This window comes from Enoplosus armatus, chromosome 6, assembly GCF_043641665.1.
Source record: "Enoplosus armatus isolate fEnoArm2 chromosome 6, fEnoArm2.hap1, whole genome shotgun sequence".
NCBI lineage: Eukaryota > Metazoa > Chordata > Actinopteri > Centrarchiformes > Enoplosidae > Enoplosus > Enoplosus armatus.
In genome coordinates this window covers 1,860,652-1,884,041 of record NC_092185.1, presented here as the reverse complement: position 1 = coordinate 1,884,041, position 23,390 = coordinate 1,860,652, and the positions used below count along the sequence as shown (strand labels likewise).

The window sequence follows — 23,390 nt, the reverse complement described above, 5'->3', positions numbered from 1 at the left end:
GCTGTTTGGGCTCGTGCATGATGAGGTCACCGCGGGAGCTCTTCAGCGGGGATGCCTCGTCCCGTGACGTCAGCGCGCGCTCCTCTGAGTCGGGACGGTCCGCAGAGAGCCAGCAGAGGAAGAGGAGGGATGAGCTGAAGAAGACGCGCTGGGCGGACAGCTGCTTACCTGTGAGTGACTTTTTAACACTTTTTGCGCAGATTTAAAGCGGGGACGTTGGGTCATTTCGCGCGGTTTGATTTCACAGTTAATAAAGAGAGAGCGAAGATTAATGCAGCTTCCAACACATCATCATCATCATCATCACCACAGCTTCACTGAGACACGCAGCTACTTTAAAGACCGACGGGAGAAAGTTTCTTCTCTTTCTACTAAACAGCTAATCGATCTACGGATGTGAAAAGATGATTTATTTATGTAACATGAAGGAATGTCAACAACAACAACAACAGCAACTGTGAACAGACCGAACAAATGAATGCGTTTTAAAGTAGCTCATGTTTTTGAGTTCACAGTTTCGAGGATAAAACAGGGTAAAAAATGCTTTTTTAAATTGTGAAATTGGATCATCATCACTTCAAAACCAAAAGCCTCCTCTCCCTTGAACCACACTGCAGCTGTTGCAGTTATCTGGGAGATTTATTCATTTGTACTATTTGTGCAGCCTCCAGTCGCAGCGTCCTGCTGCAGTTTATGAGAAGAAAGAGCGCAGGATTCCTTCTGATCTTTGGTTCAGCGGAGGACAGCATCATGCTCGGTCTGCTGCGCCCCCTACTGGCCGCCTGCTTGTACCTGCTGCTGCCCGGCGGCCAGGCCAGGATCCCGGTCTACAGCAACGGCTTTCACTACCAGGACATCAGCAACGGGAACGGGAACGGAGAGAGTAGGTCCCCCGTGTGTGTGTGTGTGTGTGTGTGTGTGTGTGCATGCTTCATTTGTGTACATCATAACAGCTGCATGTGGAAGAAGTATTCAGTAAAAGTATCAATACCACAAAATACTCCACTACAAGTAGTAAATGTACTAAAGTGTTTAGTAAAGAGTTTCTCCGAACAGATTCTGCAGCATTCAGTGTTTCTGCTATGTTTTTGGAGGAAATCATAGCTGTACAATTTTATACAAATGGTGGCGATGTTGAGGAGGCTCCAGGGACAGCGTGGAGAACTAACAATAAACAATTGATCAACAAAGAAGGATGGCTTTGTGCACAGCACCACAAGAGAGAGAGGAGCTCATTTAATGTGTGTGACTGTGTGAACTATGTGTTTCAGCACCGGCCTCATGTGTGCTTTGAATAAAGTATTGAATATTTAGGAAAAAAGGCACTTTGCTTTCTCTTAATAATTAGCAGCAGCATTCAGAAGTTACTGGCGTCCATCTGTGGTTGTCTTTCATTGTGTCCTGTTGCTAGTTAAGTCTGTATATAAACTAATGTGTTGAATATAATGTTGATGTGTAATGAAACAGTTCAGGCCTTTTGCACAGCAGACATTTTAACATATCATAGCAGGAAAAGCTCAAGTTTTACTAATAACATAATTTTCTTTGCTGCTTTAGTTTCAGGGCCCTGATATTATACTCCTGGCTCACTGGCACGTTTCACTGGGACACCTAAATGGAACAGAGCCATCGTTAATGTTATTAGTTACTGCTGTGCTTTTCCTGCTATTACAATTCAAAACGTCTGCTGTTAAAAAGGTCCATTGCGGGATGTGTTAATCCATAAAATACGATTTATGACCCACTACATGGATCACATCCCATGTAAGTACTCCATTACTGGACCAGTTCAGTTGTACCTGCCCACACAGGGGGGGGTTAAAGGCACAGACCGGAGAGATTTAGCTCTAATCATCACTGTGAATAATCTTATCAATACCAAATACAGAGAACAAAGTTGGGATTCTGCTGCAACACATGTTGTATTTCTGGTTCTTGTGTCTTTTCTAGTCTATTTCAACGGGGTCCGTCTGCTCGTGGAATCCCCGCAGCCCGCAGTGTCGGCCACCAGGGGGAGCAGTGTCACCCTTCCCTGTCACTACCACTACGAGCCTGAACCGGCCGCGCCGCGCAGGACCCGGGTCAAGTGGTCCTGGTTGCCTGCCAACACCATCAGTGCGCCTGTTTCCCCCGCGGCCTCCGCCGTGGAAACCGAGGTCATGGTCGCCATGGGCAACCGTCACCGCAGCTACGGCAGCTTCCGGGGCCGCGTGCGCCTGCGACGCTCAGCGCCGGGAGACATGTCTCTAGTGATCAACGAGCTGCAGCTCAACGACACGGGCAGATACCGCTGTGAGGTGATCGACGGCCTGGAGGACGAGAGTGTGACGGTGGATCTGGAGCTGCGGGGTGAGGAAGGAGTGTGTGTGTGTGTGTGTGTCAGAGGTGATGATGAGGGTGAAATATTATGTGAGTTTGGGAATCTAGGACACTGAACTCATGAGTCAGTTTCGGTGCAGTGAAATCTTCAATTAAAGTGTAATTTCAAATCCTTTTGGAACGCCATGGAGAGTCCGAGAGCAGCAATATTCTGTGGCCCCATGGAGGTGTCATGAGAGCTTGACACAGCGCCACCGCTCAGCCTCGGTGGCCAGCCGCAGTACTGCAACTAAAAAGTACTCCTTAGCCCAAAAACCTTTTCCCTCCTTAAACCACCATCATAAAAGAGACGTCCATTAAACCATGGAGGAGAGCTAGCATAGACAAGCTATTTGTATTTGTCTTCCCAGTGTAAAGTCTATGTGCCGCATGGGGCTTGAGATAAAGAGACAGTGAGGCACATGTGCAGTGGGAAGAAAGGACCCCTCTACAAGGTAATAATGCAGGACCCCTCTTTAAGGCCCTAATCATTTCAGTTCTGCTTCAGTAGCACGTATACTGTATAATCCCCCCCCCCCCCCCCCCGGGGAAACACAAATGTGCAATGAATCAAATTAACACAAACCAAATGAAACACAATGAATATGGGGCATTCATGTCTGGAGCCAAGGTGCAGTTTGGTAATCGCATTTAAAATCACCTGTTTGGTAAATACAAACTGGCTTAAATCCGATTGGGCGGGGAACTCCTGTTACGTCGCTCCCTGTGGGTTGAAACTAAATCATGTTGCTCTTCTGGACGTAATGCAAATAATCAGTGGCATCACAGCAGCTAAAGGAAAACACCTGCTGTGATATGACTCACTGATTGGTGTGCAGACAGAAGACAGAACTGTATATCACACAGAGCAGTGCAGCAGCAGCTTTCTTCACCAGTTCCCTTAATGTGGATTTTCCTGTAAAGCTGCATTAATCAGTATGCTTTTAGTGAGGAACCCCAAGAACATCATCAGCCAGCTCTGCGGTGCTTTTTTCTTTTAGCCACTTTTAGCTCAGTGATGCAGAACATTTACAGTATTGTTCAATCTCACCACATCAACCGTGTTCCCAGTTCTCAGGAGTTGTCGGAGACCTGAACAGACATAAACTGTCAGGACTTGCAGTCATCAGGTGTGCAGACACACCACCATGGGAGGATAATGTTGCTTCGTCTCTACTAGATGTGGTACATGTCAGCGTAATGGCTTATTAAGTTTGATAATATGTCGGGACCGCGTGTCTCTCAGCCTGGTTTTGGAGTTTTCCTGCCCTGTAGTATATTAATGCACCTTTAAAAATACATGTTCAGTGTTTGACCTGCTGAATTCAGTCTTGTGCCCTAGCATCATCATCATCATCATCATCATCCATTGTGTTTTGCGTTGCGACCAGTTGGTAATGGAGGCAGTCTCTCTAACCACCAGGTCGCCTGCCTATATGTTGCTATGTATGACCATAAAAATGTAGGACAAACTGCTGGAATACGCTTCTCTTCCCGATACAGGCGTGGTGTTTCCCTACTTCTCTCAGAAAGGACGCTACCATTTTAACTTCTTTGGGGCCCAACAAGTATGCCAGGACCAGGAAGCCACTCTGGCTACATTTGATCAGCTCTTCACGGCGTGGGAGGAGGGGCTAGACTGGTGTAACGCTGGCTGGTTGGCTGATGGCACAGTGCAGTATCCAATCACAGTCCCCCGTGACGGCTGCGGGGGCGTGGACTTAGCTCCTGGTTTGCGCAGCTATGGACAACGTCATCGCCTCCTCTACCGCTATGATGCTTTCTGCTTCTCCGCCTCCGTGAAGGGTCAGTATCAGAGTGTGTGTGAATGTTTTAAACTTAAATATATCTACGTGACATCTCTTCACTTACGATTCTCTGCTGTTTTAGGGACTGTGTACTTCTTAAAGCACCCGACCAAGCTCAACTTCACAGAAGCAGTCCAGGCTTGTGCCAGTGATGGAAGTCAGATTGCCAAAGTGGGTCAGCTGTACGCCGCCTGGAGGCTGATGGGATTGGACCGCTGTGACGCCGGCTGGTTGGCTGATGGGAGTGTCCGTTATCCCATCACAAAGGCCCGGGCTAACTGCGGCCCTCCAGAACCAGGGGTACGTAGTTTTGGGTTCCCCCCTCTGTACCTGAAATTCGGCGTCTATTGTTATCGGTAGATGCTTCGGCTCAACGCAGGACAAAAACAAACCATTCCATCAGCGCACTGGTTCGAAGCTCTGCTTGAGAGGTTAGCATTAGCTGTAGCCTGGGAGCAAATTAGCAGTTAGCCAGTTTGTTCATTTCTGAGCTGTTTTGAGGCCATTTGGGTTCATCGCTCTCCACCTCCGTAAGACTGTCACTGATGTCTCAGTATTGAACTACCAGTCAACAACTGTTAAACTACGAACATCCATCATGTGATGCCACTTGTACTCAGTGTTTCCAGTATATGGCCAATAGTAGAATGTGGACACGTAAACATTACAGTCCTCTGTAATAACATCTCAGTCCAAAACCAAAACCATGGGCATTAATATGCTGCTATAACAGCCTCCACTCCTCTGGGAAGGCTTTCTACAAGAGTTGCAGGAATTTGCTCTCATTCAGTCTCAACAGCTTTAGCGAGGATGGTTACAGATGTTGGGTGATTAGGCCTGGCTTAGTACTCTTAGTTAGTATTCCAGTTTATCCTAAAGGTGTTGGATGGGGTTGAGGTCTGAGTTCTGTGGAGGCCAGTCAGGTTCTTCCACACCAAACTACTCAAACCACATACACACCATTTCATTAATTTCAAAAATACCTACAATTATATGGACAGGGGTGTCCACATACTATTGGCCATATGGTGTATTATGTCCCAACCACAATGACATCCTTCAGAAAAAGAGAAAATCTTCCCATCAAGCTTCTTTGCAACTGTTTTGAAATTTGGCTGAACAGCTTAGACTTTGATCGAGCACCAGCACTGACTTCAACTCACAGATGATTCATTTCAAACTCAGGGAAGGTATTCAGAGAAATCTCCACATTCACAATTTGTTCACTGCTCTCCAACCGTACCTCGGTCCTTCATCTACCCTGTATTTATTCAGCATTCAATTCTTTATTCACATTCAATCTTGGGAGCTTCATACAACGACCACAAACCTTTGGGTTAAGTGCCTTGCTGAAGGGCACCTTGACAGTTGAGGGAGTGGAGAGTGTTTCTCAGTATTTTCCTGTCAAATCTCTCAAGCTGGTCCATGACTGTACACTCAGCAACTGTAGGTTACTTCCACCACGGACTCTTTCTGTCTTTCTAACACTGTGAAATATACTGGAGTGTTTATCCGCCTCCTGAAACGCCTCTGTATCCCATTTTATAAAGTATAACGCATCTCTTTTTCCTTTTTGCTCTGTGATGGAGAAATCAGACGTTATGAGTGAGTATCTGTATTGTTGTAATATTTAAATTACCTTGTTTACATCCATTGTGGAAGAAGAAACTGTGTTTCATTACATACATGTACCTTTTTTTGTTTTTCATTATATATGTCTATACATTTGTACTATTTTCTACAAATCAATAAAAACATACTGTAAAGACATTTTTATATGAGGCACATTTATTAGAATAAATTAGGTGATTTAGGAAAACTATCATTTAAATCTCCACATTTCTGCACAAACCTGCAGTGTGAGAGGGAGAATGAAACTATTAGACAAAGCTTTGTAGATTACGGCTTGTGTAGGAAGAGATTGGGGGGTCCGCACTGATGCGACACACCTGGAGACACCATGAGAGCAGGTGGAGATGTTAAGTTTTTTATTGCCATCCACCCGTGTATCCAGAAAATAAAACCTGAGCTGCCTACATCAATACAACAGTGGGCTTGCCAAATCTAGTATCACCTCCGGCGTCTGGGACTTTGCATCGGTGAAACAGTCCAATCCTGCAGCTTCAGGTGAGTCAAACCTGTGCCCCCTCCCCGGGAGGAACACCCTCACATCAGATCTGCAACATGCAGGGCCAGGCTCTCCGGTTGCTGACATGTTAGGTGGAAGGTAGGCCATGTTTTCAAACAGTCAGTTTCCCCCCAATGGGCCTTTTAAGGCTGACGGCAGGAAATACTTCTTTCTTTAGATTTCAGAAGTCGAAACTAAATTAAAACGCTGGCCATGCTAGTGCTCCTGCTAGCCTGCAACACGAACATCGAGCATGAAGACACAACTCAGCTAAACATAGACCATTAATAAAAAATATGTTAAGTTCAGCCTGAGCGGCATCAGAGCAGAAGTTGAACTGTGGCCATTTTAAGACATCTTAAACTAATCTTAGCTCAACTTTCACCACTCTAAACAGCTCTGTTTACAGCTGTATGCTAACATTAGCATGCCTACTGTTAGCAAGTTAACAGCTACTGGATGTTGGCATGTTCTCAGTTTTCATGTTGACATGCTCACAGTTAGCGTCTTGCTAAGGTTAGAATGTTAGCATGCAGAGGTTAATGTGTGTCATAGTTAGCAAGTTGCAATGCTAACAGTTAGCATGATATTTAACATGTTAACACGCTAACATTAGGATATTATATATGTTAAGTGTTGGCATTAATCAGTGGTATTTGAGGTATCCTGTCGAGTACCGTTTGTTTGACTGAACACATCTGAGATGTGGGTGGTGATTTGGAGGCGAGAACTGAAGTGGAAATGTTGACCTGTTGATGGCACTTCATGAAAAGTCAGGATCTAACCAAAGTAGTTGACGTAGGGATTTATCTTGTGGGGTCCACAAGTGTCTGTGTTTCTCTGTAAAGTTCAAGATATCTCTCTCTGTGTTGGACTGACAGAGTCATTCCTACACTCATTGCTAAAAAATGCTCGATGGTTCTCAAATGAATAACGTTCAGAAGTCTTTTCTGATGCCCTTCAGTTGTTGGATTTATAGCTATGAAACACTGAAACCCACCTCTGGTTGGTGTGGTACAGCTTCACCTACAGTCCAAACAGGAACGCCAGGGCGGAGAGGTGAGATGGGTCGCTGACACATACAGAACAGCTACTGTATGTAAACAGCGTCACTCTGTCTGGACAAGATGCACTTTTAGATGAGTGGAGTCAAACACGTTGCTACACCCTCCTGCATCTGGGTGTGAACAGAAGTCCCTGTGAATTTACGGCCAACAGGTTTTATAAATACGTCCTATTTACACCTGCTGGCCAAACATGAGTGGACACACACACACACACACACACACAGATCACATGCCTACACACTCCGCCACATACACTTCAGATGTACAGGTGACCTAATACATGCAACACATGCAACCACACATGTACTTGTATACATACAGGGCTACTCTCCCTGTTCCACACACACACACACACACACACAGAGCAGATCTGTTTGGCTGCAGTGATGAAGGTAGTCGCTGTGGAGGCTGATGAAGGAGCTATTTACTGTGTGTTTTTTCACGGTTGGGTTCCACAGGAAGGTAAAAACGAACTAAATGGCAGGTTTGTTCCTCTGGCTCGGAGAGTTTTCCTCAAATTTAACAGCTCCGGGGAAAGATGGTGTTTTCCAGAAAATGGCAGAATATCTCAGTGTGTGATTTTTAATAAGTTACATAAGATGCAAAGCGCTCAGTTCAGTTGCTTCACACAAAATGTCAGCGGGGCCTGAAAAGTAAAACGCGATAGTTTTGCACACCAGGACAATAATTTCAGAGACAGATGATTCCAAGTTTTATTTGGCACAGCACAGTACAGAATACTGTATGTTCACATCAGGAGTCGGGATCTGAACAAAGTCACAACAGAAGCCTCTGTGTGCTATGTTACACATATTTTGGTTTATTTGTCAAAAGATCAAAAGTCGTCGGAGTTTGTTAAAGAATCAAGAGATCACAAACACTGATTCACACCCATGATTTCTTACAGCTCGCTGATTTTCTTCAACTGTCCTCCACAGAATCACTCAAGTGTTGGCTTGACGTTGAAATGTGAGCAGATCCTGTCGCGTAATAGATTTAAAGAGCATCCAAATCAACTGTACAAAGCGTACAAATCTTTGACGAAGCTCTGTGTTTCACTTTGTGGCATCATCAAGCTCACTTTCATCCTCTGTAGTGTGTTTACTGAAGTGTGTGTGTGTGTGTGTGTGTGTGTGTGTGTGTGTGTGTGTGTGTGTGTGTGACACAAGTATCTGCACTCAGATTGAAGCAAATCTTGACCTTTACAGGTCATGGTCAACATTTTATAACCTCCTCTTCGACCTCCTCTCTATTTTCTTTCTCATCAGATTTTTTAATACATTTCTACTGTTTTCACAGCTTCTTTTCCCTAAAATTGTGTCATTTCTCAACCTTCTGTTGATAAGACACGTGAAACACAGCCAGAAACAAAGATGTCCGAGGCTGTCTTCTTACGTTCAGCTGGCTGTCAAAATCAGTCATGCCCACTTAATAAGCAACTTACCAGTTAATTAAACTAATAAAATCAACAAACAGGCTGGTGATGAATTAATAAAACAATTAAATTGTCTGCTCTGCGTAAGTTATTGACAGATCCTGCTGCTCAGAGAATTGTAGAGAGAATATTTACAGTGACAAACTCATTCATTCAACACTGAATCTTATAAAAGCATGACTCTCACATCAGACAGAGGTCTGACAGAAGTTAGAAACCCCAACCTGCAAAACTGGGTGTGCATCTTTTGCAACAGATGACCCAATGAGGTGGACTTCTGCACCGGGAGGCTCCTCTTGGCAGAAAAGCCAAGCCAATTCAGTGTCATGCTGTAAATCTCACTTGTTACTCAGTACAGCTTCCTTGCCATGTGTCAGCTACAGATGAGGGTTATTTATTTTTTTAAGGTGCGCTGGATTCAAATGATTAGCACAGAAGTGACTGAAGACTCCCAAAAGTGCACGAGTGCTGACTATTTCAATCCAGGTCTGTTGCAGTAACTTGGATTTCTATTCACCATCAAATGGAAGAGCACAATCCTTCCAGTAAATCTGACATTGTGGTGATGTCGGTGCACAGCGGCTCTCAAACTTCAGGTTGTGACGAGAGAATTTGGGGTCTTGAAAGATGGTTTAATGTATTAAAAACATATTTCTACTCTGACGTATCACCATGTCTTTTCCCCCTTTTACTCTGATTTTTTAATGCAATACTGAATTTTTGTAAGTCTCAAGGCCTCTGACAATTCAAATAAGACAAAACCTAACATCACCATTCTCCATATTGTGGGTACTCATTTCTGTATTTTAAAGGGTCACAACCAAAACGTTTGAGATTCACTGTCTTCGCCTATAATGTAAGAAACAGTTTGTTTCACCAGTCTGAAGCACACAGTTGTAGTCCTTAGAGTCCAAATAAAAGAAATAAACAACACTAAGAAACACAGATCTAGAAAAATACCATAAAAATGTAGAAGTCTATGTAACAATGTGTTTTACTTCAGAGAATCCAGCTGCAATCGAAAACACTTTTATTGGGCTGTTTTGGACTTTGTGTGTCACTCTAAAGCCTCATAAATCACCATTTGATTTTTATCTACCTTACTTTGTGTGCAGTGCCGGCAACTGATTGCAGAAAATTTAATCTTGTGCATTGAGATGATACTTCTGTGTCACAGCTATAAATTAAGACGGTATAAATACATAGAAAACTGCCGTTAGAAGGTGCAGAGTGACACTCAAAGATCCAAAACATCAGTCAATGACACTATCACTGTCTAAATGTGCTTTAGTGTGTGTGTATATATACATGGAGGGGAACGATATCTTTTTGGTCGGGCATTTGCATTGGTGTCCATGCTTCTTTACAAGAGGGGTCCTTTGTGGCTCTCTGTTGTATGTCCTTTCATTCCTGCTCAGAGCAGCTTCCTCTGTTCCTGTTGGCTGCTGACCCCTTTACTTCTTCTCCTGAGGGATCTTTTGTGTAGCCTGTTACTGTTGGCGCCGGCTGGGGGAGAAAAGGTACGCATACTGATGACATCATGTAAACACGAGTTGCCAAAAGACTTATAAATGACCCCGAAGTGACTGGTGTGGCCGAGGGACCCAGTTAAAAAGCTACCGTGGGCTCCTCGTCGGTGTGCTGTTGAAATGTTAGCTCTGCAGGTTTCTTACACTGGCCTCACAATCTTATGATCTGTTTTGTTTCAAGGTTTAAATCTCGCTGCATTAGTCCGGGTCGTCCACTTCTTCTGCGCTTCTTGTTCATGATTGAAGTGGGTTGAAAACATGCACTAGGGGCGCGCAGGTAGCCGAAGGGTTTAAGGCATCAACAATGAACTGAAACGCCCCCGGTTTGACTTCGACCAGGGACCTTTGTGGCATGTGGATCACATACTTTGTGACATAGAGTGACTGTGCGTGGGTTCACATTTACATTCATTCAGAAGGTCTGCAGAGGAAATGGTTTACTGTGTGACTTAAAAGCTTCCTTAACGTCGTCCTCACTACAACTCACAACAACCTTCACAAGCGTCAGCAGACAATGCTTAGATTTGGCTCTGAAGCTACGCTGTAACCCCTTAATGCACAACTATAAATTCTGCTGAACAGACTTGAGTCCAGCAGATCTAACATGTGGACAAAGTTACTTTTGAACTCTAACGTTTTCCATTATATAGAGGGACAGAGCTGCACTTGTTTAAAAACAAACACTTCTTCATTATGGATGCTAAATCCATATTTCAGTATTTTCTCGCAAGCTCACCTTCTGTACATTCCACCTGTGGCTCCTCCCACTGTCCGTCTGGCATACAGCGTATGACAGGCAGGTGGCGCTGTGTGTAGCCTGCGTCACACTGGTAGCGGACTATTGAATTGACGGGGTAGCGCTCTCTGCTGCTGCCCATCGGCCGGCCGTGTTCCACATCAGGGGGGGGTCTGCACATGACTGGAAAAGAAGACAACCAAACTTTTTAGTAATCCAACTGCACGTTCCACATTGCAAGCAAATCTTCCAACTAGAAAGAATTCCCAGAGTCACTTCTTGGCCAGACACATATTCCAACGCAGTAAGCCTACCAGGTCCAGTCTTGCAGGTGAAGGGAAGGTGATAGTTGCAGGGCACATCATTCCACTGTCCGCCCTCGTGCCAGATCATCACGACACAATCCTCCCCAGAGTTGAAGTAGTTATCTGGCTGGTTGGGCCTCCAGTTCTCAAAGGTCTAAGGAAGTTACACAGATGATCAGTAAATACATTCAAAGCACAGATGATGAAGATACTTAAGCAACCAGACTCACCAGAGGACTACCGTCTGTCCAGCGGAACTCATTCTGCACATCTTTGTCATTAAGTCCAATCCACTGGTAGTCCTGACCGTTGGCTGCATCGCAAATAAAAAGAGATTTTACCTTTTGAATCAACTTACACATGTCCTCCCCTCATATTATGCCTGCATCCCTCAAACGGCCCCAGTGGTAACAAGATGCATCGCACCCTGCGATCGCACCCAGTCGGAAGAGATGGACGAATTGATGAATTAACACCTTCAACTAGAAAATATCCTGTTTAATCTCCCTTTTTAAGTAGAAGCATAATCACATCACATCATCTAAAGGGGGGTTTTGGGGAGTTTTTCCTTATCCGAATAGAGGGTCTAAAGATAGAGGGTGTCATTAAAGTGATTGTAAAGCCCCTTGAGCCAAATTTGTGATATTGGGATAAATAAATAAAATTGACTTGACTTGCCTATTTTAGTTTATTTTTACTCTTTTCGCTCCAAAGTTGAAAGGCCAGTTTCCCTGTACTGCAGTCCTTGTTACAAAATGTTAAAGCCATACCCCCGCCCCCCAGATTCCAGCCCACTGTGTGCACGCCCCCCAGGCAAGCAGTAGAAGTCACTACTGCAGCGACAGGGAAGTGATTCCTCACCGGCTTCAAACCTTGACCAGTGATGTAGCTTTTAAAGCCTTTAAAAAGTTAGAAATTCTCCCCTTTACATCTTCTGTCCCACCTGTTAGATATATCCGATGCAATGAGTACTTCTATGTGTTTGTACATAAAAGACACAATCACATACAGGCACTTAAATAATCACGCTGGAGTTTGCACACACTCAAATGCCCTTAACTGCCCCCCAGCAGCTACACAAACACACAAACAGCTACTCACAGTTGACAAACTGCTGCTCCTCCTGGGTGCCGATGCTGACCAGGTGGGCGTTGAGCTCCTGACAGCGTTGCTCAGCCTCAGACCAGGTGTCTCTCTCCGCAAAGTGGAGGTAACAGCTGCCCATGAACTCCAACCAGCCCTCGGCACAACCCTGCACAGCTACACACACAAATGTACACATCAAAACTCATTCGGACAAAAGTACGTTATATATAATATATAGAAATTCTATCTTAGTATCCAACTTCAGCTAAATGGCATGAAAAACAACATGGTGTCTGGTTTGGGTAGTGTGGTGACTCACGTGTCGAGCAGTCTTCACCAGTGAAACCAGTAGGACACTGACACACAGCGAGCTCTCCCTGCACAGAGCAGGATCCTGAACTGCAGGGGTTTGGATCACAGGGATCTGCAGAGGCTGACAACAGAGAGACAGAGACTTTACTCTGAACATTAAGACTGATTATGTAGTTCCAGTTCATCAGTGCTGCTGCATCACAAGATGCACATGTGTACATGTGAACATGGCAGCTATGATACAGTATGACATCAGCAGAATTACAGCAAAGTAAACACCTCAACCAAATACCTTCCACTACTTCAGGCTGCTCCACAACAGCAGGGGTTGCTAATGACACTGATGGTGCTGTGGTTGGGCTGGTGTAGGCCGCGTCTGGAGTCACTACATAAACTGTAGGTCCTGCACGGCCTTCCAGACTCTCCTCCCCGAGTCCCGATTGGCCAATGCTGGCAATGTACTCAGTGTAAGTAATCTGAGATCCAGGTGGTAGGGCGACAGAAAGCTTCTCAGCGGTCACTTTTTCATGAGGGGCTCCACTTCCTGAGAAATGCAAGCTTTGGTCCAAAGTGCCGCTGAATTCAGGATGGATCCCTGACCCACTTCCTTCCCCGCTTACCTCTACCACCCCCCGGCCCTGCTCAGGGTGGCGTACCGGTGGTGGTACGGTCACCTCCATCAGGTCAATGTCTGTTAGGTAGATAACATCACCACGGTGCAGGATAGAGTCCCCAGAGGCGGAGCCGCTGCCAGAGACACCAGATGCAAAAGCACTTGGAAAGCCGCTGTGGAACCCTGATCCAAAGGGGCGATATCCAGACACCTCCTGCTCACCAGACAGCTGGACTGTTAGATCAACGGCACTGTGGTCGACAAATGAGATGCCAGAAAATTCACCGGAGCCTGACCCGGACGTATGTCCAGATCCGGATGTACTTGATTCCAAGAAGGCCCCACTGGTATCAATGCCTCCCTGGCCTAACTCCTGCTCAGTAGGTTTTTGGTGAGTTTTCAACACCTCCACCATCTTCCCATCCACCATGATGATCATCGAGTCGCTACCACTGATGTCCCCACTTCCGCTGGTAAAACCTGATCCCGACACACCGAAGCCAGAGTGTTGTCTATCAAGCCCCTCTCCAGATCCAGATGCACTACCAAGTTCTCCAGATGTGACGATGACAGTACTTCCTTCCGCTGCCTCCTGCAGACCTCCAGAGGCAGACTGATCTCCGGAGTAGATGTCAGTGCGTCCGCTGAAGATGACGGTCTGTCCTGAACCGGAGGCGTCACCACTGGTACTGGAGGCGCCGGAGTCCCCTGAGATCTCCCCGCTAGCTGAATGATCAGCTGAGCCAGAGCCGGACACATCAACAGGGACTGGAGGTAAAATGGGTTTCACTGGGGGAAATATTGAGAATCCAGAGTACATCAGATACTTTGTTATATCGTGTTTAGCTTTATTGAAATGATGTAACTGTAATTAAAAGGGAGCGTTCACACTGTTATTTCCAGTTGTCTTACCAGTGGGAGCAACTTGGTGAGTTGTGATGGTCGTCTTGTTGATAAACTCCTCTATTTCAGTAATATTTAGGCCGGTTTCAGTTTCATTGTAGTGTACTGCAGTCTCAACTAAAAACAAACGAAACAAAACTGAGATGATGAAGAGGCACAGAAATAGAAATAGCAAGGATAATACTAATTAACAAACTACTCTGGCAAATTTAAAATAATATTCAGATCCGGATCTGTCTCACCTGTGGGAGCAAAATGATCATGTGTGACTGTTGTCTTGTTGATGAAATCCACCGTCACCATCGTCAGATTCACGCTGGTTTCAGCGTCAACATGAACGACAGGAGTTTCAGCTGTAAAAGACAAAATGAGAAAACAGGTTAGTTATACTCAACTCAACGAAATAGCGTAACTTTGACATAAACAGCATTGGGGGGCCAACATATACAGTCATATACACATATACATTAGATGTATATTTTTTCACACAATTGAATGTTAAGGTTAGTTGGTCAAATTTGCACTCGTGGTACTTGGAGTGACAGAAGCTGAATGTTTCACCCATTTATTTTTTACTTTTATTAATTCAATAGTTTTAGCTAACTATTTTAACTATTTATCCATTATTTTAAGCTAACTGTTTGGACGTCCGCTTGCTTGCTAACTAGTTTTCACAACAATAGTGCTCAGGTGTCACAGCTGACTCCATTTTTTCCACATTAGTTGAGTTACTCACAATCTTCCCACGTAGCCCCTGCCTGAGAATCACTGCAATACTGTGTCAAGTTGTTGTGCTGGATCAAAATGAATGGTACAGATACTATATATACAAATATTTATGTTGTACGTATGTAATATCTATCATCTGGGTAGTTTAGTGATTAAGTGAGATGCTGGTTCAGAAACTGTCTCTGGTTTGGTGTGTATGCACGTTTATAGCCATGCATCAGCACAGTGCCAGCCTTCAAATAGTAACTGACTTTTTTTTGTTTTTAAACTTCAATAGCCAGAAATTATGTAACATCGTCATTAAACTGTGCATAGCTATATCTTTGGTTCGTAATCACTTTATTCTAAAGAATGCCAAAATGATGGGAGAGGCATAACATCTAATCTTCTCTATATCAAATCTAAATGTAACCACGTCTAAACTCTTTCCCACCTTTAAAACAGTAGGCGTCGTAGCGTGAGTGCTCATCAGGAAATCCTGTCTGGTTGGGGTAGGCGTAGATGATATGGACCCCAACCTGACCGCCTCCACAGTGGGACCTGGGGGTTGTGATGGGGTAGCGGACGCTGCGGTCCGTCAACCAGCCTGGACGGCACTTGTCGAGCCCTTGGTTCCAGGCAGCATACAGCTGGCCAGTGGTGGCCAGCGTGGTGTTGAGTTTCTGACAGTGCTGCACAGCCTCCTCGTAGGAGAAGCTGTCATAGTCACTGGTGAAGAAGACTTCACCTGGGAAACAATCATTCAGAAGAGTTCAAACATGTCAGATACAGTAGAAATGTAAATAGATAGATATTAAAGTTGACTTTGGATGTAAATTGAATCTCACCTCGCAGACGTTCTACGTAACAAAATACATCGTAATGTTCGCTAGCTGGTCTCAGGCCGTAGGATCTGACTCCTGGGAGGTGTGGCAGATTACCAGCACAGTTATCTCTGGGTGACACGATGGGATACCTGAGCAGAAAAGATGTTGGTGCAATATATTAAAACCTTGCTTTGCCATAAAATCCCTACAGGAACCTGTTTGTTTATACAAAATAAACCATTTCCAACCAGCGATTTTATTGTTAGGTTTGCAATCTCCATTAGTCCAAGAACAAATTCACATTTTATTTATGGTAGAAAAGATAATGATGATACTGAATTATTCAAAATCTGTACTCAAACTGAATCATGTCAATGGAAAATCAACTCAGTGCACATAATGGGAGACATATTGTCTATATATTGATATATTGGTCCATGTCCATCCTACATATGAGCATCCAGCTCACCTGACAGTCTGGTCGCGGAGCCAGCCAGCGTCACATTGGTGCAGGCCTTTCTCGAAGGCTGCCTGCAGCTGCTGGGGGCTGGCAATGACCGCCCCAATACTCTGGCAGGCCTGCTGAGCCTCCAGAAAGGTCAGAGTGTAGCGACCGGTGATGGGTCGATAGTGGAACACCACACCTGGGAAATGAGAGGGAGGGACGAAACGCAACAGGACAGAAGGAAGGTAAAAAGTTATTTATTTTTCTTCAAGCTTTGCCTACTTTGTTCACATCTTTATTTCCCCATTATGCATTTTTCCAGATGCGGATTGTGGTCATTTACTCATACTTTGAACATTTATAAGTAATTTATTGGCTGCCAATGACGGAGTGGGACACTAAACAAGCCGCAGGCATGCATGAGAGGACTTTGTGGAAGTGGTGTGTTTAGCAAGGTGAATACTCTGTCTTAGCTCAGCCTTCTAGATTTCAGTCCTCACCAAAGGCACAACCTTCAGAGGAGGCAGCCCAGAGCCAGTTGTTCTTGTACTCTTGTCTTTTTGCTGTTATGTCCTTTTATTGCACTGCTATAGACATATATTTTTACAGCTTAAAGAAATATTCCAAAGGGTTTTGTTAGTTCATAAGTTCATAACCAACTTGCCTGTGGGAGCCATGGCAGCGTCTATGTCTGTCAGGTCGAGTCCTGGCTCACGTACCACAGGAGTCACTTTAGTGTATGTGTCTGTCACACTGGGTGGGACAGGCAATGGGAAGAGGGTGTCGACGTCTCCGCGGCTGATCTCCTCACCCCCAGGTCGGGGGGTGAGGCCTGGGTACAACCCTTGGGCAGGTGTTATGCGGATGATGTCTGGGAAAGGGGTGGTCCTCACGGGCAGGGCACCTTCATCCTCTCCAGCTGAGGAGACAAGATTGCACAATTGCTTGATGAAACACTAGGTTAATGTTGATGGTTCCAACCAGCAAGGATCCCAGAAAGTCCAGAAATCTTAAAGAAGAAATCCACCAACAAAGAAGCTCCCAGAATGCACTGAAATTCACAAACTGGTATCACACACTGTGCAAGTATCTCCGAGTAGATTCTTTCTTAAGTCTCCATGAAGGATTTACCTTGGAAGCAGATAGCGTCATAGCGAGAGTCTGGGTAGGGGTATCCTGTTTGGTTGGGGAACAGGTAGACAGTTCTCACTCCCAGGAGTCCCCCACCACACTGAGGCCTGGCGATGTTGATGGGGTAGCGTACGCTCCTGTCCGCCAGCCAGCCAGCGTTACACACATCCATACCCTCCTGCCAGGCCAGGTAAAGCTCTCCGGTGGAGGCGAGCCGGGCACCGAGTTTGGCACACTGATCTCCTGCTTCGTAGAAGGTGAACTTCTCTACAGACATGGAGTAGAAGACTCTGCCTGGGAGGAGAGAGGAGGGGAGACAAACACATTAACTCGACGGTCTACAGTTGTATAGAGGTTTCATGTGGGTCAGGTAGCCTTTGTTGCTACCCTTGTTAGACGAGTGTACCTGACATCTTCTCAGCGAAACAGTACACGTCGTAGGTCTCATTGACATCTCTCATGCCATAGGTTCTCACGCCAGGGAAGGTCTCCTTGTCTCCATAGCAACGCTCCCGTGGCTCCTGGATGGGGTACCTTGAGAGGTCAAGAGAGGTGTCAGTCAGCAGATGGACTTCTTTTACTGTGTCATTCATTGCAAGTCTGTTGATATGTTAAATACATTTATTTAATAAGACACCAAAACTAAAACATCATATCGTTTGGACAGTCTCATCAGGACCCCAAATGCAATCCCTCTGGACAGGACAGCGTTAAAACTAAAGGGGTCAGTAAACCCCTAAAACCCCCTCCCCCTAAACCTTTTGTTGGATGTGTGAATTGGGGGGCTGCATCTGACGACTTTCCATAACCAACAATCCGACAACGGTGCCAACTTTAGGCAGCATCTGGATTGAACTTCTCTCTTCCTTTGAGGTCTGAAAGTATGTGCCAGTATCCATATTTGTACGTTTATCACATCTTGTCCTTTTTTCTGACAGCAGACTTTTTGACATGTGTGGCCATTCAGAACAGCTATAAATATACCACTGAGGCGTGGCCGGACAACACGTCGTACAGACTAGTTCATTCCAGCAGATTTCTTCCCACAGTCCAAAGGCATTCTGGTTTGGTGAATTAGAAACTCGAAATTGCCCGTAGGTGTGAATTTCTTTGATGGCGACCATAGTGATCAGCATAATAGGCAGTTTAGAAATGATGGATGGATGGATGGACACTACCTAACAGTCTGATCAGAGAGCCATCCAGCATCACACTGGTGGTATCCATCATCGTAAGCAGCCTGGAGCTGGGCTGGAGTGGCGATGGTGGCGCTGTTCTGGATACAGGCTGCCTTAGCCTTCTCAAATGTCAGGGTGTAGCGGGTGGAGATGGCTCGGTAGTGGAACACAATACCTGTGAGATACAAAAAGTGAGCAGAAGACAGAGGAAGGAAAACTATGATAAACGTCTTTCAAAGTATTGTGCCAATTTCGATGAGCTCTTTTCTAACAACATTTGTGCTTGAATTTCGTCTGATCTCTATGAGCTTGATAAGATAGATTGATTCTGAGCTGTGCACTAAGAGAACTGTTGTTGAGGAAAATATAGAATAAAGTTTAGGCAACACTTTGTTTGTAGAAGTTTGAACTCTTTTTGGAGGCATAAAAAGGTCATCCTGTTAACCTTTAGTTTGAGAGAACTCTCAGGGGCTAAGTTGCTGTATGTTTGGTGTTTCAACAAACACTGATGAGCATGTGGTGAGTAACTGTCAATGTTTCTGTGGCGTACCCTGAACCTGGACTTCCACGGAGTCATAGTTGTCCTCAATGCCGTGCATCACCTCGCAGCGGTAGGTGCCAGAGTCTTTGGACCTCAGCTCTGTTATCTCCAGGGTGGCATCAGTGGGCACCAGTGGGTAGTTGATCATCGTCACTCTGTCCAAATACTCTGTCTCCACATTAACTTTTCCCTCCGCTGCCACCAGGATCGTGGTGACTTTCTCCTTGGTGACGTAGGTCCATTTGATGCGGTGGGAGAGCGGGGCGATGGTCGGGGCTCCAGGGTCGTTGACTGTGTTGTCCTGGAAGTAGCATGGTACCACTACCTTGCTGCCCAGCAGAGGACGAAGAGACATCTCCAATGGGATGCTGACACGCAATGTGCCATCTAAGTCTGGGGTAAAGATAGGTTCATTTATTTTTATATTTATTCTTATGATAGAACATAATATATAGTGCAGATGTATGTATGTATGTATGCACTATCTCTTACAGTCATGTGAGCTATGGGCACAGCCTTTAGAAAAATGGTAAATGGACTGAACTTAGTACTTTTAGGACAAAGTGCTCACCCGACTCACACACCCTCTGCAGCAGCACTACTATACAAGGCCGGAGCACCTATGGGTTCACTGTCTTGCTTTGACATGTGGACAAGAGGATCAATCCACCAACCCCACAGTTAAAGAACGACTTGCTCTACCAAATGACTGTTCAAAACTGTCTCAGGACTACTTTGTTCTTGTACTACCTGTCTCTTTTCTGAAGGGATGCTGTTTTAAAGAGAGAAAAAAGAGACAAACTGCAGGTGGTACATCAGCAGCATATTTAATCAAGTTCTAATCAGATAGTAGATTACACAAAAGATAATGACAGGGCTGATGAATACCTTTATAAAACGACTTTATATTAATTTCTTATTGTCTAGTAGTCAGGTTTCCAAGGAGTCTGGAGATGGTTATTTAATTTGTTGATGATGAAGATGAGAATAAATTTAATAAAACAATACTTACCGTCGTGGCTTTCAAACAATACTGTTGCCGAGATGAGGGGCAAGGACACACACAGCAGAAGCAGGGGGGTCATCGTTACCTGAAAAATACCCAAGTTGACATCACTGGAATCAGATTAGTGTGGATAAGATAATTAACGACAGAAAGGACAGGCAGAGCTTAAAGTTACTAAAAGACATTTTAATGTTTATATGTGACATTTATACATCACTTATTAATCACAAGTTGGCTAAAATTAGACTAATCAAAGAATAAAGTAAGTGAATATATAGAGGGAAACCTCTCACTGAACGAACAGTGAAGTAAGTGTTGGAATTAATTAAATGGGTTATTATCATTTCCTCTACCCCTGAATGCCACTGTGCTTTTTCCCAACTCCTGTGCGCTTACATTCATATTCCATGTTATCCAGGATATTCAGTGCTTTTGGTTATTACGTCAGCCTCATTAACTAAAATGGAAATAGGATGTCAAGCGTCTCTAGTATCATTTGGAAATACCATACATGCTCGCTGAGGAATGAAAGCCCCTCTGTCTCTGGGCACAGGAAATGTCTTTAGTACTAAAATAAGTTCAGGCTGAGAGAGAGAAGTGTGATTCATTCATTTCAAATGCTTTTCCATTTGTCAAAAACTAACGAAGAAATGAGGCATTTTTTCCACCTCACTAACTGTCCTTTCAACGTGTCTTTGTCTCTTTCTCTACATTCATACAGTTTATTTAAAGTGTGAAAACACAATCTGCTGCTTGTTTTCAGTATCTAAAGTCTTTGTGGTTACAACTACAGTCAGAGTTCATCTGTTTGCCAATGCAACGAGCTGTGTATTAATATGCATACATTCTGTATTTCTTTTACTTCTCTACTATTAGATGGATTGCTATGAAATCTGGTTCAAATATCTATGGTGCCCCGAGGATGAATCCTGGTGGCTTTGGTGATACTTTGACTTTTCCTGTAGCACCACCAACAGGTAAAGATTTTCACTTAAACACTAAAATATCTCCACATCTACAACATGGCTTGGCACAACATTTTGTTCAGACTTTAATGGTTCCCAAACGATGAGTCCTAATGACTTTGGAGATCCCTGACTTTTCATCTAGCACCATAATCGGGTTAAAAACTGTATTTGTCCAATACCAATGACATTCCCATCAGCCTCAGCTGTACTTTGTGTTTACTGCTAATTTTCAGATTGCAGCCTGTTAACATGCTAAACTAAGATGGTGAACATCTTAATCATTATACTCATAAACGTGAGTTATGTTAGCATTGTCATTGTGAGCATGTTAGCATGCTGACGCTTAGCTCAAAGCTCCACCAGCAGCATGGCTGTAGACTCTTAGTCTAAAGGCCAATGATCCAGAAAGAGTTTCAAATACACACACAAAAGTCATTATACAGCTCCTGCAGCCTGAATGCTGCTTCTGAGGGTTTTTCTCCCCTGTCAAAAAACCCCCCATAAATATCATTAAATATCAGCAACTTCAATCCAAAAACACCAGCTTCGCTATCACAAACCCACATCTGTCAAACCCTGAATACCACATTGCTTATTTTCCCTCAACTTTCCACTGCTGTGACACGCAGCGCCGTCAAACGTACGAAACCGCTGCGAGTCCCAACTGAACCCTCATTGTGCTGCATTCACAAGCCCCAGGACGGGCTGCAGAATGCACCCAGTTCATTCCAAACAGCCACACAGAGACATTTACAACCAATAAACCTGAAGCCCACAGCCTCCAGGCGTTTGCAGTGGCTGATCTGGGACTGGCAGCCGGTGAAAGGCCAAAAGAGAAATGCAGTGACCGTTTCTAGTTCAAGTGACTCAGCAATAAAAAACACAACTATATGGACTACATTTACTGTAAACACACTGGTAGAAATGCATGACAACTTTGTGCAGACGCATTCATGTGGCATGCATGCCATATGTCTGTGTGTGTACTACAAACTGTATGAGTGTGTGTGTGTGTGTGTGTGTGTGTGTGTGTGTGTGTGTGTGTGTGTGTGACATACAGTACCGTAGGACTAATATTTGCCCTGTTGTCTAAGATCTGTCTGAGAGTGAATGTTGGGGGGGGGACACAAAATACCACACAGCATAGACAGATGGACAAATCCACGCAGGAATAATCACAGACTGGACCCTCGACTTTTGGCTTTTTGTGACTTTTCTTGTTTATTCTCAAACTTTCAGAGTTATTCCTGACTTTTCTGACTTTTATTCTCAACTTTTCACATTTATCCCCAAATTACTTTCCAACAACAACCTCCAATGAACTTCTTCTTTAAGACATTGCTTACGCATTTGCTGCGAGAACAAAAGTGAGAGTTCCTATAACACGTCTTAAGAGGATAGTGAAGAACTTGGTTTCTCTCCGTCTTCAACGATGGATTTCTTCTTGTATGATTGTTGAGAGTTGGTTCAAAATGTCAGGAATGAAAGCTCAGCTCTGATTTTCTTTCCATGAAAAATGTAATTGTATTGCGGCTGCATGGCAACTGTTTCGCCATATGATCTAAAACAATCAACACTAAAACAAACAATAACTCATGCAGCCTGCAAAAGCAATGTATGAAGTATATCTCCAATAAAGAGCAACTAAACAGCGGCTGAAAATATTGCTTTTGCTGACTCCCAGTGGTTTAACTTCTCACCTCACTGCAGTGATGTAGACATGTACTCCATGGTGTGTCAGTGCAATGTGACATCACTGTCAGGCGCAGTGGACTTCTGGCCACGCCCATCAGTGATGGTGAATCTCCACTAGACACTCTTTAACTACTTGAAACAAATGTCAAAATGTTTTGGTGTGTACTTTTTCTTGAGAGTTAGAGATACAGGGTAACTATAGAGGATGTCTATACATAAAAATGGTAATTCATTAGTGTTATATTTTTCTGGCTGTGCTTTTGCCTAAAATCACTGCTTCGTATATTATTTCATATGAATCGCGCTGCTTTATGTCACAGTCAAGGAGGGCCTCCTAAAAAGGGATAAAAAGACAGCAATAACAGTCAAACTCTACTCACACTCTCACAGTGTGTTAACACAGAGAACGGAAACCTTTCCCTCTTCTCTGACCAAGCCAACCAAAACCTCCACTCCTTACTGCGTGCTATCCAATCACTGAGCAGATCCTCGGCTCTCTATAAATGCGTCATTTAAACTGTGGCCGCTTCATAATGCGCACTAGCATTTGTGAGTAAGCCATGCCAGACCAGGTCAGCCCTCTCCCCACAGTGTGTCCATTCAGTCGGTGG

At 44.4% G+C, this 23,390-nt stretch overlaps 2 protein-coding genes across 2 annotated transcripts; one reads left to right on the top strand and one right to left on the bottom strand.

Annotated features, from left to right (window-relative positions):
- The first annotated feature begins 750 nt into the window (after window positions 1–750).
- On the top strand, window positions 751–4,526 carry hapln3 (hyaluronan and proteoglycan link protein 3). The gene is made up of 4 exons (XM_070907572.1): window positions 751–883; window positions 1,951–2,349; window positions 3,862–4,164; window positions 4,249–4,526. Exons 1-4 carry the CDS (start codon window positions 751–753, stop codon window positions 4,524–4,526), a joined length of 1,113 nt encoding a protein of 370 aa, XP_070763673.1.
- A 5,644-nt stretch (window positions 4,527–10,170) lies between these two features.
- On the bottom strand, window positions 10,171–20,195 carry acanb (aggrecan b). Its single transcript, XM_070907619.1, has 18 exons — window positions 20,123–20,195; window positions 19,120–19,503; window positions 18,570–18,744; window positions 17,798–17,925; window positions 17,392–17,685; window positions 16,925–17,173; window positions 16,285–16,459; window positions 15,837–15,964; window positions 15,443–15,736; window positions 14,523–14,633; window positions 13,365–14,166; window positions 13,057–13,322; window positions 12,772–12,885; window positions 12,468–12,626; window positions 11,597–11,679; window positions 11,376–11,520; window positions 11,062–11,244; window positions 10,171–10,302 (listed from the first exon to the last, which is right to left on the bottom strand). Exons 1-18 carry the CDS (start codon window positions 20,193–20,195, stop codon window positions 10,211–10,213), a joined length of 3,855 nt encoding a protein of 1,284 aa, XP_070763720.1. The 3' UTR covers window positions 10,171–10,210.
- Window positions 20,196–23,390: the final 3,195 nt, after the last annotated feature.